At 41.7% G+C, this 18,053-nt stretch overlaps 1 protein-coding gene across 1 annotated transcript in view; it reads left to right on the top strand.

Annotated features, from left to right (window-relative positions):
- Window positions 1-16,430, top strand: part of peli2 (pellino E3 ubiquitin protein ligase family member 2) — a 198,062-nt gene extending 181,632 nt beyond the window's left edge. Inside the window, exon 7 of the mRNA XM_070877899.1 lies at window positions 13,380-16,430. Within this exon, the coding sequence (XP_070734000.1) occupies window positions 13,380-13,946 (567 nt within the window). The 3' untranslated portion in view covers window positions 13,947-16,430. The remainder of the gene's footprint in view (window positions 1-13,379) is intronic.
- The last annotated feature ends 1,623 nt before the right edge of the window (window positions 16,431-18,053 follow it).

Below are 18,053 nucleotides of genomic sequence, written 5' to 3'. Positions count from 1 at the left end.
TTCAGAAGAATGAGAGGTGATCTTATCGAAACGTTTAAGATTATGAGGGGGCTTGACAAGGTGGATGCAGAGAGGATGTTTCCAATGATGGGGGAGATTTGAACTAGAGGGCATGATCTTAGAATAAGGGGCCGCCCATTTAAAACAGAGATGAGGAGAAATTTCTTCTCTGAGGGTTGTAAATCTGTGGAATTCGCTGCCTCAGAGAGCTGTGGAAGCTGGGACATTGTCTATTTCTGTCTTAAATTTATTCAGTTTCTTAAACGATAAGGGTATATGGGGAGCGGCGGGGAAGTGGAGCTGATCAATGATTAGATCAGCCATGATCTTATTGAATGGCGGGACAGGCTCGAGGGGCCGTATGGCCTACTCCTGTTCCTATTTTTTATGTTCTTATGTAGGTCGCAGATGTATGGGGAGGAGGCCTTACCCCCCACGGGTTTACAGGGCTGCGCTTCTGAAAATAAATGCTGACAGAGATATATCAGTTCCTACAGGCAGACCTACAGCCTACCAGTGCCAACAGGGCTGCGCTGCCCATTGAGGTGAAGGTGACTGTGGCGATGGCCTTCTATGCCTCCGTCTCCTTCCAGGCAGCAGCAGGGGACATATGCAGCATCTCTTAGCATGCTGCACATTGCTGCATTCGTCAGGTTACAAGAGCACTGTACGCACGCAGAATGGATAAAGTTCCCAATGAGCAGGGACAGCTAGAATGCGAGGACTTGGAAGAATTGTCAGCTTCCCCAAGGTTCAAGGAGCCATTGACTGCGCACACAACACCTTGCGAGCACCATTACACACGCAGAGGTCTTCAGAAACCGAAAAGGATTCCACTCCCTAAACATACAGCTGGTCAGCGACCACACGCAACGCATCCTCACAGTGAATGCTCACTATCGGGGAGCGCACATGATGCTTTCATCTTGCGTGAGAGCAGTGTGTCACGAATGTTTCAGCGACAAAGACGAGGGCAGGGCTGGCTGATCGGGGACAACAGATACGGCTTGGCCACCTGGTTCATGGCCACCTGGCTCATGACCCCCCCCACCCCCCCTCTGGAACCCCACCACAGAAGCTGAGCAACGCTACACTGACCGCCATGCAGACATCCCCAACATCATCGAACAGACAATTGGCATGCTCAAGCAGCACTTCTCATGCCTGAACCGCTCTGGAGGCAGCCTTCAATACTCCCCTCAACAGGTCTCCGAATTCATTGTGGTGTGCTGCATGCTACACAACTTAGCCATCATGAGTGGCCAGGCATTGCCAGTAGAGATTGCAGGATCACTTCAGGAGGAGGGGGACTTGGAAAACAAGTCTGTCAAGGAACCCATTGCGGATCCACCACAACCACAGGGGAGGCAGCGTGGAGATGCGGCCGCAGCAAGAGCCTTGCGCGCCAGCTCATCATTGACTGGTTTGCTTGAATGGGGAAGGTGAGGTTGCAGCTTTGACTCGTGACTGTGCCACCATGACAACTCATCTACACTGAATTCTGCAATGAGACTGGATTTTAGGCTTTTCTATTTTTGGGGCAAAAACGGAGGCGGGGGCAGGAAAGTTACTAGCCGGGAATAGTCTGTGCTTTGGTAAGGAATTTTCGCAATCTGGGCCCTGCATCGGGCGCAATGCGAAGGAAGTCGTTGTACACTTTTTGAGGTGCCAAAATGGGAGACTCACGAACTAAAGTGCCAGGCCATGTGCGCTCTGAGAGAGACCTTCGGAGCTGGGGAAGAAACCTTTTTTTAAAAAAACACAAAAACACTCCCAAAACATTTCCCACGCCACCACAACAAAAAAATCGCCAAAAAAATTACAAGAACAAACACTCGCACTCACTTGTACAGCACTTTACCTTTATCACTGCCGCCGGCATGGTTGGACTGCACTGATTTCCCAGGTGGTCATTGCGAGGTGTGATTCCAGGCGTACGGGTCGGGTTTTGAGTAAAAACTCGGACGGTGTTGCAACGAGAGACTTTGCACACCTGGCGTAGCTCTTTCCGGCGGTGCTGCTGAGTGCCACCTCAAAAACGGACCAGAGGGTTGTGAAGGGGCACAGGAGACCGAAATGCTACCTTTCACGCTACTCTGGGGCGAAACTTGGAGCGCAAAGGACTGGGAAATCCAGCTCAAGACACTAATGGCAAAGGTCCAAGAAACATTTTTATAAACATCAATAACGAACAAAGGCCCCCCACCTTCCCCCCCCCCCCGTCCGCCAACAACCCAAAGCGATACAATGGGGAACGCAGAGAGGATGGCAGCAGTCATCGATCGCATCACATCACCAAGCTGAAGCATAGCTTGTGCCTGCAATGTGCCCGAGGCTGCGACGCACCACGCACTCTGGAATGCCACTGTCGCTGCTCGAGGCCACCAGCCTCTGTGTGTGTGGGCAATGATGGCCTGGCTGGAGCCCTGAGTTGTATTGACAACCTGTGATGTTGCCTCTGCAACAGTTGCAGTAAGCTTGTCGATGCTCCCTGGGATCTGTCCCAATGCATCCATAAGCTCAAGGTGCATTCCTGTGTTTTCCCTGGACATTTCCACCAACTCCAGTTCCACATCTGCCTGTCGTTGAGCAGACTGACTTTGCTGACTCGCCCTCCGGAGAGCTGGCCTGCGAGATTGCCGGCAAAACTTGGGTCAGGTGCTAACTTTAACGCCCCGAAATCCAAAAAGCCCAAAATCCAGCCCTTAGACTTTATGTAGAGTTAAGAGTTGTTGAGTGGAAAAGAAGTGTTTGACATCAAAGAAAAATACAAGTTTTTCAATCAGTATCCTGCACACATCATTGGAGTTGAACCAAGCATAGCTTATGTTTTGGGAAATCCATCTGAGGTCAATGTCCTTTTTGACGTTAAATGCAGTTGGGTTTTCATATTGGGTATGGGAAATGTGAGAGGTGCATGTCTGCTGTGTATGACATCCCTTCATGTTAGATATGCTTGGGGCTCTCAACCTGCACCTATTGGGACCATCTCCATAGAATGGTATGATTCTTCCAAGAGAAGATTTGTTTGAAAACTTGAGTATAAGGAAAAGTCCAGCAGTCACGTTTCAAGGCACCATTGTTTTTATTTAGAACTGGACAGTGTTCAACATTTACTCCATCATCGGGGCACACCACACCACACCAGAGAAAATACAAATATACAAGCATCGCTGGAGCATGTCAGTGTCCTGCTGTGTCGGAGGAGGCAGTCCAGCATTAGTGATGCCCACATAGGAACAGAAATAGGCCATTGAGCCCCTCAAGCCTGTTCTGCCATTCAGTGAGATCATGGCTGATCTGCGACCTAACTCCATATACCTGCCTTTTGGCCCATATCCCTTAGCTTTTCATTAACCAGAGGTATTATCAGTCTCTGTTTTAAAATTAACAATTCATCTAGCATCAATTGCCATTTGCGGGACCGAGTTCGAAACTTCTACCATCCTTTGTGTGTAGAAGTGTTTTCTAATTTCACTCCTGAAAGGTCTTGCTCGAATTTTTAGACTATGCCCCCTACCAGCAGAAATTGTTTATCTCTAACTATCCTATATCTTCCAGTTAATATCTTGAAAACTTTGATCAGATCACCCCTTCACCTTCTAAGTGCATTGGGGTATAGCCATTGCTCTAGATTTGCACAAAAGTCCAAAATTTCAAGTTTTGCAGGATTCTCACATTTCTCTTGACTGTTACCAAGAAAGTTTGAGCTAACTTGCAAAAGCAGCACTCCATTCTGGCCAGATTAGATAAGAAGGAATTCACATTTATATAGCACCATTAATGTTCTCAAGACGCCCCAAAGTATATGACAGCCAATTAATTATTTTTGAAGTGTCGTTACTGTTAATTTATAGGCAAATTCAGCAGCCAAATTGCACAAATTGATGTTGGTTCAAGGATTAATATTGCCCAGGACACTGCCCTTCTTTGAAAAAATGCCATGAAATCTTTTGCGTCTACCTGAACAGGTAGATGGAGCATTGGAATTGTTTCATTCAAAAGGTGGTACCTCTGACAATGAAGCACTTCCTCAGCACACCACTAAAGTATCAACCTAGATTTATGTGCTTGTCCTGAACCCACAACTATATGACTCTGAGTTGAGTATTAGCACTGAGCCAAGCTGACACTTGAAATTTCTTGTTCATCATTAAAGACCTTTGGGTGCTTGTCTCCAGGAGCATCTTCCTGTATCCATATTCTTTATGTCAGCTTTACTGACGAGTAGGAAGTCCTGAACATCCTGTTGAGCTCATCATGCCTCTGCTGACCAGCTCACTGAATCTGATCTTACACCAGATGTTGCATCATGCAATGTATATTACCCAGAAACTAAGGGTCACCTCTTCTGGGCCGGTAACCTTTCTGGGGCTGGAACTTTTAGCGCCCGGAGCGGAAGTCCCACAGCCAACGCGGAATGGCTTTTACCGCCCCTGAAAGGAGGTGGAGCGCAATCTCCAGTGATCCGCTTTCTGTAGGGGCGGGTCCCGATGCGCTACTGGGGTGCTGAGGGAAGCGCTACGTGGATGCTCTGCATGGCCTTCAATGGCTACCACTGGGCCACCAGGGTAGCGTACGACCGGGCCAGCAGCCTGGCACCCAAGATAGAGTGCCGGACTGCACCATGGCAGCCTGGACCACGCTAGGGCTGCCATAGTCGAGCCGGCCCAAGAGTTGGCTGACAAAAAAAGATGGGGGTCCAGGCCGCTGGTGCCCGCCCCTTTAATCACCTCACCGAGAGCGGATGTCCAGGCGTTGACATCCGCCCGCGCCTCCCTCACGGCCCGAGGGGCAATTTCTGCTACGGGGCGTTAGGCGGTCAGCACAGGGCAGTGAAGGGTCGCTGCGCATGGGGATGGCATAATCGGCGGTTGTGTGATGGCCCGAGGCACTAACTGCGGTGCTGCCACTGCCATGCCAGCGCCTCCACAACCTCCCGGGTAATTTCTTGGGAGGCCATAGCACCCCCCCATCCCCCAGGCAAAAACTGTCTTGCGCCCCTTTAGCGCCCCCCGGAAGTGCTAACGGGGCTATAAAAAGGGGCAATTTCGCCCCCGAAATTCTTTGTTACTCAGCAGAATCTAAGTAGTTTGTTGACGCTTTTTGGGCTGGATTGTCCTCTGCTATCCTGCCCAAAAAGTGGCATAAAATGGGCCAAAGTTGAGTAATGAAGCCTACTGCTGTCACCCCCCCGCCCCACAAGGACCATCTTATGTAATTATTGATGGGGAGCAGGATCTAGCTTCTCAGCTCATTTCCTTCCTGTCTGCCACTCCCCAAAACTGCCTGGTGAAAGGTGTGATAGACTTAGGGTAGCATGTAATGATGTCGAATTTGGTAAGTAGAGTGCAGGGCCTAGAAAAGGCCTCCTCTTTCTCCATTTTGGCTCAATCTTTGACCTGCTGAAGGCCATGATCTGGGTTAAGGTCTAAAATAAAAATTAAGCTGACATCTTATGGGGTCTTATTATTCTCCTGTCTCTTCGGGTGCTGCTTTTTTTTCCGTTCATGGATGTGGGCGTCGCTGGCAATGCCAGCATTTATTGCCCATCCCCAATTGCCCTTGAGAAGCTCGTAATGAGCCGCCTCCTTGAACCGCTGTAGTCCACATGGTGAAGGTACTCCCACAGTGTTGTTAGGGAGGGAGTTCCAGGATTTTGACCCAGCGACGATGAAGGAACGGCTATCTATTCCCAAGTCAGGATGGTTTGTGACTTGGAGGGGAACTTGGAGGTGGTGGTGTTCCCATGCGCCTGCTGCCCTTGTCCTTCTAGATGGTAACGGTCGTGGGTTTGGGAGGTGTTGTTGCAGAAGTCTTGGCGAGTTGCTGCAGTGTATCTTGTAGATGGTGCACACTATAGCCATGGTGCGCCGGTGGTGGAGGAAGTGAATGTTTAAGGTGATGGATGGGGTGCCAATCGAGCGGACTGCTTTGTCCTGGATGGTGTTGAGCTTCTTGAGTGTTGTTGAAGCTGCACTTACCCAGGCCAGTGGAGTGTATTCCATCACACTCCTGACTTGCGCCATGTAGATGATTGAATGGCTTTGGGGAGTCAACAGATGAAACACTCGCCACAGAACACCTAGCCTCTGACCTGCTCTTGTAGCCACAGTATTTATGTGTTTGGTTCAGTTAAGTTTCTGGTCAATGGTGACTCCCAGGACGTTGATGTTGGGGAATTCAGTGATGCCGTTCACTGACAAGGTGCGGTGATTAGATAGTCATTTCCTGGCACTTGTGTGGTGCGAATGTCACTTGCCATTTATCAGCTCAAGCCTGAATGTCATCTAGGTCTTGCTGCATGAGGGCATAGATTGCTTCATAATCTGAGGAGCTGCGAATGGAACTGAACTCTGTGCAATTATCAGCGAACGTCCCCACTTCTGACCTTGTGATGGAGGGAAGGTCATTGATGAAGCAGCTGAAGATGGTTGAAACTAGGACACTTCCCTGTGAAACTCCTGCAACAATGTCCTGGGGCCTCCAACAACCACAACCATCTTCCTTTATGCTAGGTATGACTCCAGCCGGTGGAGATTTTCCCCCTGATTCCCATTGACCTTCAATTTTACTCGGGCTTATTGATGCCACACTCGGTCAAATGTTGCCTTGATGTCAAGGCCAGTCACTCTCACCTCACCTGTGGTATTCAGCTCTTTTGTCCATGTCTGGACCAAGGCTGTAATGAGGTCTGGCGGAACCCAACTGAGCATCAGTGAGCAGGTTATTAGTGAGTAATAGCACTATCAACGATAAATAATGTTTTCAAAGCTATTGCAATCTACTGTTCATCTAGCACTCCGGTTTAGACTTGGCAGCATACAGTATTTGGCCAGTTTGTCTGGCAGCTGAGGTCTCTTTACCATGCAATGGTATCCCTCCTCTTTGTCTCCAACCATTGGGTTAGTCTCCAGCACTGTGTGAAGGATATGGAATGAAGAAGAAAAATTACATTCTTTGTAGAGTCTTCATCTTTTGAAGATAAATATGCATCTATGATGAGCATAATAAAATGAATTTAAAAATGTAATGACATGAAATTTACAACATATGTATGAGAAGGCCTAACTGGTGCCAAAATTGTTAATTTGCATTTATTGTGCACATGCAAGACTGGAAAAAGCAAATTGTACTGAGATAGAAAGGGATTCTGCCCAGTTAAATGGAAGGCAAATTGACAAAACTTTAGATCAGCAATAGGAAATATCTAAATAGAAGATGGGCAGGGTGTAACTCAAGTATATTCCAATAAGGAAAAAGGGAGTGCATCGAAGGCTGCAGTTCCGTGGATGAATAGGAGGATTAGATTAGACTTGAAACTAAAACAAAAAAAAACTTTTAGCGCTACTGCGTGTATAATGTAAAATGCAGAAAATAAAAGAAAACTACAAAAAGAGAATTTAAAAAGGCTAAGAGGTGTATGAGAAAAAAATTAGCAAAAAATATAAAGATCAATAAAAAGATTTTCATAGAATCAGAGAATGATACAACACAGAAGGAGGTCATTTGGCCCATCGTGCCTGGGCCTGCTCTTTGGTAGAGCTTATCCAATTAATCCCATTCCCCTGATCTTTCCCCATAGCCTTGTAAATGTTTTCTTTTCAAGTATATATCCAGTTCCCTTTTGAAACGGATGTCAGTTTGAGCATTGGGCCTCATTATTATATTTAAAATGCCAACCCACCTCCTGGCAGCGGGTTATAAGCCTGTCTCTGCCCCCGTTACACCTGGAAGTGGGTGGGTTGGGGATCAGGATTCAGATTTTTAATAGTTTAACTTCCCTTTGTCCTGCAGCCGCCCATATTTTTAGATTAAAATTCAGTGTTATGTCATTTGACTCAGTTTGAGCAATGCCACAGGATAGTTTGTTCTTCTACTCAGTATTTTTTTTCATTCTTAAAATGTTCCCCTTTCAATTTGCACAGGAAAGTTTCTATATATAGGGTTGGTTTTTTTAATATTTATATGGGCGTATAAGTGACTTATGAATCCACTCACCTATTAATAAACTAATTTTGATGAAATGTGATTTTGTAAATGAGCACATTTGTAATTAAAACAATGGACAAAACCCATTGGATGAAAGTGTTATTTCTATTCTTGATCAAAATTGCAAGTATTTTTTGAGACAGAAATATTTAATTTAATGTGTTTTGCTGAGGAATATCACAAAGTTACAGTACTTTTGAACATTTTATATTTGTCTATAGCTATTGTAGTTTTTCTGTCCAGTAGAATGAATCTTGTCAAATGGGGTTTTATCAAGTCTCCTTGATTTGATTTTATGATATATATGTTAAACTCTGTAGGTGCTAGCTATATAAGATTAAAAAAAGAAACATTTCAGTTGCCAGCAAACCAGCTTGCATTTTTCCTGGATTTGATAAATTTAGGAGGGAGGAAATATCAGATATTGCAGAAGATTCATTAGATTTTGTGCATGATCTGTCTAATTTCAATTAAATTTGAAGTAACAGCTACAATTCATTATTGAATGCAATTTGTGATCCAACATAGGCATAGCTTTCAGGGGCAATTAAGACAATACCATTTCCTAATTCTTGCCAAAGAATTGATTCTGTTGGACGACTTATGATAGGAATTGATTACAATTAGGTTGAGGTTAATTTGAATGATTCAATTTGATAATGGAGTATTGATTTTTAGGACATACCTCATTAAGATTGGAATTAATTTGCAAAAAACTCAGGTTTAGTGTAAAACAATTATGTATTACTATTCGTGCCTTGGTAAATTTCATTTTCTTAATAGACGTATTAAGGATGTTAGAAACCATTGCAATATTCTGTTGTGCTTCCTGTTACTTTATAAGTACCTGCTTAGTTTCTAAATCATTGATGACAGACTTTTAAGTTTTTAAGCAATAAAGCAACAAAACATAGAATTCCCCTTTCAATTTGCACAGCAAAGTTTCTATATATAGGGTTGGGTTTTTTGCTATTTATTTGCGCGTATAAGTGACTTATGAATCCACTCGCCTGCTCAGTGCCAACTTCTCTGTTCCAAATACTGTCTCTTGCTGCTGAAATAATTTTCTCCAACGCCGCCCTGCCCCAGTAAATCTTTCCGTCGTTGCCCTGCTCAGTAAATTCCTCTAGTCCATCCTGCTCCAGTAAATCTTTTCAATGCTACTCTGTTCTAGTAAATCTCCTAGAAATTCGTTGAAGCCATTTCAGACCTAGTACACTAGAAGCACATGCCAGAAGTTGAAGGTCCATGACTCACCTGAATTTGGGCCTCAAACCTCATTAACATTCTAACGAGCTGCAGGCGCCTGTTGTACCTTCAGCAACAGAATTGGTCTCCAATTGAGGCCGACTACCTTGACAACACTGGCCCTCAGACAAGTCCTGGGGTAGGGGGCTAGCACTGGCCAGCAGCAGTTTACAGTAGTGTTGTAAAGCCGAAGGAGCACTTCTGATCCTCCTGGCTCACGTGAAGGTCTGTATACATTTTTTTTTAAAGTCCCTTTTTGTTAGTGGCTGGCTGTTAGGCCGCAGAAAATATAGGAGTACCTGAGTGTTCCGCACTGACCAGTTTAGGAGAAGGATCCTGAAACAGGATGATATTTAATGAGGGCCCTAATGCCTGTTTTAGGTGGCCTCCAGTGATGCCTGAATATCACTTGACCAAATATGGGATCAGGTATATTTCAAGCATCTTTGAGACATAGGACATAGCACTACAAATATTTTCCTCCCTCGTTTTACACCCGAAAAACAGGGTCCAATTTCCTGGCTATTGGGTCCTATCACATTGTACAGATTCCAGCTGTTGAACTGGAGCTGTCATAGTGGTATGCTAGTATCAAGCCACCCCTCTAAGTGGTTCTGCAGGAGTTAAAGCAGCTGAATTAGAGTGCAATTTAACTGCTGTATCAGAAGATTATTGCATTGAATATAACCGCATCAATTCAGTGCAAAAATCCTTGTATAAATTATTGTTTTTTTAAAAAACTTTCTCGCTGCTTGTTTCCTTTCCAAAAGCCATGACTGATGTCAGTGCTTGTGGAATATATTGAACAATTCTCTGTTGTCTTACCCATGTGCCCATTCTTCACGTGTTGATATGCTGTTCAACTGTAGGGAGCATCTAAGCAGCCCTGTGTTCTCATCAATTTATTTTCCAGGAGTGAGGTCACTGGGTTGAGATTAATTAATTTAGCAGGGACTAAAAAGTACCTAAAGAGCTTCATTTTGTTCAATTGTGCATTTCTGAATTAAAACAAATCTCACCAATTTATAATCTCAAATTTGACGATTTTATACATTACTTGGACATCATATTAAGTAATCAGTAAAACTTGCAGTTGCCAAAAATTATCAGTGCATTTCCCAAATATGCACATGTGTCATGTACAAAAATATTAGTTCAAATTTTATATGCAGCTAGATGCTAATAGTTGATCTAGTTTAATGACTTCAAAAAAGAAAGACTCTACTTTCAGAGCGGAATGCTCCATCTACACTTTTTATAAAGTACTGTTTACTTGGTGAGAGATATTTTTGTTTAGTAGCTTTTTTCTGTTCCTATGAACACCTATTTCAAATCTCCTTTTCCACCCTGATGATGTATGCCATTGTTGGCTCTATGCAGTATCTTACAAATTGCTGGAGCACCTTGAACTGGGAAAATCTAGTAGGCTGGTGTGCAACGGCCACCCCAGGTTAAACAAATCCACGCACAGGCATCTTCCACCCTTCAATATGTAGTTTGGGACCTAGAATGTCAGGTCCCTCATTGAGACAACTGTCAACTCATCCCTTTTTGGTGTGGAAGCGGGTCATCCTCGATAGGAGGGACTGCCTGATTACTAGTATCATCTGGATCCATCAATCGGAAGTGTTAATTTTCACATTATGCTTGTCGGCACACCAAAGCATACACAGGCCAGGCAACAGATTATTGGAGCAGAACTAAAATGGCAGGTCACCATGAGAGGAGAAATACACCGCTTTTAAATGTACCAAGTGGGAGATAGATACCTTACCTTGAAGTAATTTGTACTGCAACTTCTTCCCATGGCTTTCTTTGTCTTTTGAAGTTATTTAACGTATTGTTTGCCCAGTCACAAATATATAATACTGTAAAATTCTATTTGTAAAAACAAATTCAAAAGAAGGATGTGGAAAAATACAGAAAAAGGTGTTTAATGACTATTAAAACAGAGAATGATGGAAATCTCAGCAGGTCAGTCAGCAACTGTGGAGAGAAAAACAAAGTTAACGTTTTGGGTCGATGACCCTTCGTCAGAACTGCCAAATGTTCAAAAAGAGCACATTCTTAAGCACTGATAGGGGGAGGGGAAGAGAAGAAAGAACAAAAGGGAAAGTCTGTGATAGGATGGAATGCAGGAGAGGAGATTAGAGAGACATGGGATGACGGGCCAAATTGAAATGGTAATGACAGAAGTTAGAAAAGGGCTAAGCTGGATAGGGTGTGAATGGCGGAATAATGACCAGCTGCTATTACAGGCAAAGAGAAAAAGAAGAAACAAACATAAGATGGAAAGGGGAGAGGGGGGGGGGGCGAAAGGGGAGCCAAAGATGGCCAGAGGTTATGCTGTGAAATTGTTGAACTCGATGTTGAATCCAGAAGGCTGTAAAGTGCCTAAACGAAAGATGAGGTGCTGTTCCTCAAGCTTGCGTTGAGCTTCATTGGAACAGTGGAGGAGTCCGAGGACGGATATATCAGAGTGGGAGTGGAGTGGAGAATGAAAGTGACAGGTGACCGGAAGCTCAGGGTTACAATTACAGACTGAACGGAGGTGTTCAGCAAAGCGGTCACCCAATCTATACTTGGTCTCTCCAATGTAGAGGAGACCACATCGTGAGCAGCGAATACAGTATACTAAATTGAAAGAAGTCAAGTAAATCACTGTGAAAATTGCACTCTGTTTATTGACTAGTTTGCTTCTACAGTGGTTTATTATCAAGTTGCTTTGTGAAAGGTATTCCTTCAGTAGCAAAATGCCAGATTCTGAATTGTGTATTTGTTTAAAAAATGTTCCAATGTGAAACTTATTACAAGAATATGCTGTCGATAATTGCATTTTTAAAATTGGTTCTCGAGATGTGGGTGATGCCGACAAGGCAGCATTTATTACCCATACCTAGTAGCCCTGAGAAAGTAGCAGTGCACCTTCTCCACAAGAACTGTAGTGGTTTCATTTTCATGATGATGATGCTCACAATAGTGTTAGGTAGGAAATTCCAGGATTTTGAACCACTGGTGAAGAAACAGCATTATATGTTTAAGTCAGGATGGTATGTTACTTGGAGGGAAAGTTAACAGATGATGGTGTCCCCATGATGTTGCTGCTCTTGTCCTTCTTGGTGGTAGAGGACTGTATGTATATGTCAGTAGTTTAAGGTGAGTCATAACATCGGAGAATTATTTCAAAGTGCGGTAACCTAAAATGGCTTCATGCTTCATTGTCTAGATTATCTTACATGATTTGTCCAAAGATTGAACGTTCATGATTGTAAAGTTTAATTTTTGTTTTCTTTGTCTGTTTATTTTAAACTGTTGAAATGTTCAGAGCTGATGATCTTATTTGCAGAATTCACTGTAAGGAGTTATTGAGCTGAATTAATTTAAGAAATATGGTGATTAATCCTGCATACTTTCACATCCTTCATATTATATGGTTCAGTAACTCCTTCCAACAGTTCCCTCAGTTATAGCACTGACTTTCCCCCGACTGCCAGTTTGTTCTCATTATTTCCTCTCCTGAAGGTGTTGACTCCTTACTGGGACACTATCGAGCCCTCAGTACCTCGCCCAAATGCCATTTTGCTTGTCTAAGTGCAGACAGTGAGTATTGTCAGTTTATTTGATGGTCGTGGGATCATAGCCAACCCTGATCTGCCCCTCATCCAACTCTGACGTACAAGCACTTCCAGCAGAAATTTCTGAATAGTAATTTAGTGCCTTTTCACTAACTCAAAGGTGTCCCTGCTATCTATTCAAGCTGAGATCCCCTAACTCATTCTCGCTTCATCCCAGACTAGCGATTGTCTTAACCAACTGAATCATCATAGGAGCAACAGTTGTTAAACTACTTCCCTGTCACTGGGGGAGTGTAATTATAACAATTGTAACATCCCTGTTACCATACCTACTGAGATAGACTAACAGCACAAATTGGCCATAAAACCTTGGACCTTCCTGGTCTGTGTGGTTCAGTTGTATACTTGGTGTTCTATTTATCATTGGGAAGGGACAAAACAAGACCATGGGATTATATTTGTGTTATTATTTTCACTGCTTATGCTGTGGCTACAAGGTGTTTATGTGAAAAATTAATGGGAGGAATTTCTTATATGTATGTTGCATTTTAATCATTTTCTTAGGTGGAGATTGAAACTAATGTTCTTCAAGACGGCTCACTTGTTGATCTTTGTGGAGCAACACTTCTGTGGAGAACAGCAGACGGCTTGTTCCATACTCCTACCCAAAAGCATATTGAGGCTCTTCGACAGGAGATAAATGCTGCTAGACCTCAGTGTCCTGTTGGGCTTAACACTTTAGCATTTCCCAGCATCAATCGTAAGGACATTGTGGAAGAGAAACAGCCCTGGGCTTACCTCAGCTGTGGTCATGTCCATGGTTACCACAACTGGGGACATCGCAGTGACACAGAAGCCAATGAGCGAGAATGTCCCATGTGCAGAACTGTTGGCCCATATGTGCCCCTTTGGCTAGGTTGTGAGGCAGGATTTTATGTGGATGCAGGCCCTCCAACACATACATTTAGCCCATGTGGACATGTATGCTCTGAGAAAACAGCAAAATACTGGTCACAAATTCCATTACCACATGGTACTCATGCATTCCATGCAGCATGTCCTTTCTGTGCTATACAACTTAATGGAGAGCAAGGCATCATTAAACTAATTTTCCAGGGACCAATTGACTGATGAAGAGTTGAAGGAGGACAAAAAGAAAAAACTTTTTGGGAGAAATACTGTGAAAATAATCTGTCACTGTAGCTGGATGTCCACTGTTGCTGGATGATTGACATCATTATTTTTAAAAGTGTTGGGAGGGCGAGCAGATTGTGTGGAACACAGGTACTTGTGATGTGGATGATAATGATTAATAAATGTTTTATGGGTGCAGAATTTGGAGGAGCCATTCATAAAAGCTACAACTAAAAATAGGGAAAGTTATCCTATTCTAACCTATTTTGCTACACTGTGCCCTTTGTATAGTTTTATAATTTATATGATTTTAATATATTGTGTATATACTTGAATGGCCTGTCCAGGTGAAGCTGTAAATTGTTTTATGGCTATTGTGTAAACCTTAGCAGTAAAGTATTTACTTATTTAGACATGCTCTCTTTTAGTAAGCGTGTATAGCAATGATCTGCTCATTCACTGTAATTTGGTTTCATTTCTCAGGTGTGCAGGTAAATATTGAAAAGCTAAATTCTGCACCAGAGATCAATGGCAAGGCGGATGTTTTTCTAAATACAGAAGTACTCTTTAAAAGCTTTACAAATCTTTTGCAAAACTGTTGCTGAAATTCAATGCAATATTGTATTTTGAAATTATTCTAATTTTTGAATGATGAGATTAGCTGTGATGCCCTACCGCCCCCCCCCCCCCCATAGTACACAAAGAATAATTGTTACAATTTAACTGAAACTGAATTATGAATATTGGTTTTAGTGTTGTGTAACAATTAGTTTTTTCCTTTTGCTGTTGCATTTTCAGTGTGACGTTAAATACTATTTATAGTACCAATAATTACCGCAGGGATCCAGTCAATTGGCTCTAACTTTCAGTGTACTGCTCAGTTCTGCTGTACAGTGTGTTACCTAAATCACCCATCTTCTATCTGTTTTAGAACCATTTAAAATATAGTAAACTACAAATATTTACATAAATGTCAGTAACTACTCGAGGATGGAGCTTTTATTGATCATTATACATTGTATGACCTAGCAGTGTGCATATGAGCAGTAACAAAGCTGTGGGCTTACCTTATGGTAGGTTCTGGTAAACTGGAATGATTGCAAAGTTTAAAAGTGAAAAGATACCAAGGATTTAAAATAGTTTAACAGCTGACCTGTAATTAAAGTATTTATTTATAATGTAATATTTTCGAACACTCATTTTTGAAATGGTTCCTAATAATTTTCAGGGTTAATTTTTGGAGAGGGCATGCAGTTTAGTATGAATGGAAGTTGAGATGGTAACTTGCTTTTAATGATGTCTTCTTTAGAATTGAGATGAAAATAATCATGGGAAACAGCCAAGATTATTGCTTTAGCATTCAAAATATCTACATTACTCATTCTCTCACCATTTACTTTGACATGGCTTTTAGGGAATCCATAAAAACATACTGTCATCCCCACAAAAGTGTTGCCTGAAACAGAACTTTCAAAAAAACTTGGTCTCATTGCAGAATGTATACCTATTTTAATTTATAAAACTTTGTTTTGGTATGTATGATGCTTCCAGCTATTTAATTGAGGTCGAGATACAGATTTGCATATCTGGCTGGTATTGATTACTTGTTAATATAATATGATTGTACTGTTTCATTAGCTTGTTATGTACAGAATAATTTTGAGGCTTGAGTATTACCATGAGCTTCTAATCGTGGCATTATCCATATTTTTATTGCATTTTCTTAATTTTAGTGTGGATTAAAAGTTAAGTGACAAGATTTTACCCTTTAGAATCATGTATTTTAATCTTTTATTACCACTGGTACTTTTCACTGCAAGTGAAAATATGTTCATGAAAGTTCAGTTAAGATTAATATATTTACACTCCATGTTATATTTTATAACACTGTTGATTGTATATAATTTAGCTGTTACACTTGTTAAAAGGAAATACACAAGATAATAAAAGGCTTGACCTATATTTATTTCCAATATGCATATAGAAAGATTAACCCCACTATTACTAATGAAGTATTATAGTGAAGTGTTGAACACTCAACAATACTATAATAAATCTTGCTGGCAAAATTACAGCAACTGAAGTATTACACAATAATCAAGATTTTTACAAAATGGGGGGAAAAGTCCTAGTTAATTTTTTTCATCAATATTATGCATAAATGTCAAACTTGTCACATGACCTGCAGCTAACTCCATCTTTGTAACCTCTTTGCTAGTTTAAAAAATGCAATTAACATGTCAGTGAAAAGATGGCCTTTTTGATTTTTTTCATCAATTGTCACACCAATGTTAATGTCTATACATACAGAATTAAGGTTTTCTGATTACGTTTTCAGGAATTTGCCTCTCAAATGTGTGTCATTGAGATTTCTCTAGTTAAAATTTAGTAGCTTTACTTAATTTTGGTTTGGAAAGAATTTTGCTGGTGCCTAAGATGCTAACTGATTTCTTGTGATGTATTATCACATGCTAATAAAGACATTTCCAGAAATAGTTATGCATTGGATATATTTTAGTTTGAATGTTGGATTATTGTGTTGCATCTGTTCTGTATAATTTTGGTACTTTTCTCCAAATATGAAGCATGATGCAAGAGGTACAGAGATTACAAGAACTTGCTCCATGTTACTCAAGACAAATCCTTGGTATCCCTCAGTTTTCCCATTCAGTTAGGTGGACAAAGGGAATCGCTTACTTTGAAAATGTCACCTCACTGCCCACACTGGCTTAATTGATGAATCTTTCCTACATCTTTGACCTTCAAAGGTAAATCATGTGGAGATAATTTTAACTCTCAGGCATTGCGTAAAGCAGGCAATATCTGATCAGCGGCTCGTTCTACACCTCATTCAATTTTCCTTTTCATTGACGTCAATGGAAAGATTAATGCGTGACTGATCTGATATCACCCATTTTATACCATTACCAAAAGTTTAATTTACCCCCTTGAAAATCTCTGCCTTGGATTGTGCATAGTAGCATCCTTAAAAATAAAAATCAGTCCATAGTTAATCTTACCTTAAAGATGAATTGTGTTGCATGTCCCACTGAATTTCTTCCATTCATTATTAATGCTGTAAAATTCACTCCCACAATCCAATATTTTGTGATGATATCTGTCGATACTGGTTGATATCAGTGAGCATTCTCTTCTGTATAACAGCACCTTCATTTTGTTTAAATGAAAATGTTCATCTAGTTCCAAAAATGTTCTGTGATTCTTGAAAGTGGACTCTCTCCCTTTGAGCAGATTTAATGGCATTATGGTTTGGATCTTGCTGACTTTGTTTTGATACATAAAATTAACATCTATCCTATGAAGACAACTTTATTACTGTTGTGTACATACAAACACCTACACAATTTATAGAAAACTTCCTAATCACAAATCAATTGAACACTACGATTTTGGCAACAGGTTTAAAAAATGTCTGCATAAGGAAATTTAGTCAACATAAAATGAAATGAGTGTGTGTGGCCATCTTACTGATTGTACTCAAATATACTTAGATGTTCGAGTGAAATGTGAATGTTTGTCCCAATTGCAGACGTTCTTGCATAAGGCTGTTGCCATATTTTGCCAGCACAGGCTCAATGGGCCGAATGGCCTCCTGTGTTGTAACCATTCTATGATTCTATTCTATGATTTCATAGGTGACCAGAATCCAAAATCCCAGTAAGGCACTGCATTATATATGGGATTTCTGATTGATCTAATCTACTGTATCCCGACTGGAAATTATGTAATACAGTATGGTAATTCTTCATTCCAGCACCCTTCATCAGCTGCAGACGTAAGCCCGAGTCGCCAATGGTGAAAGTCACAATGGACATTATCTTCTGGACCTTCCACTTGGCTGCTATGCCAGAAAAATTGCGGTGAAGTGAGACCTATGCCCTTACGATGTGACCTTGACCATGGCCTTTTTTTTTTGGCTTGGATTTTCCAGACAGGCTTCTCAGCCTCCATTGGTTGGTGATTAGAGGAGGAGCAGAGTTTGACTGCAAGATCCAGAGGCCTGCTGGAATGTAGCTTGGCCAGTTGTTTCTGCTGCTGGATAAAGTGTTAAGAAAATTGAAAACCTATACGCATTGGACCAGT

The sequence above is a fragment of the Pristiophorus japonicus genome, chromosome 4 (assembly GCF_044704955.1).
Source record: "Pristiophorus japonicus isolate sPriJap1 chromosome 4, sPriJap1.hap1, whole genome shotgun sequence".
NCBI lineage: Eukaryota > Metazoa > Chordata > Chondrichthyes > Pristiophoridae > Pristiophorus > Pristiophorus japonicus.
This window is presented reverse-complemented; position numbering and strand designations above follow the sequence as displayed.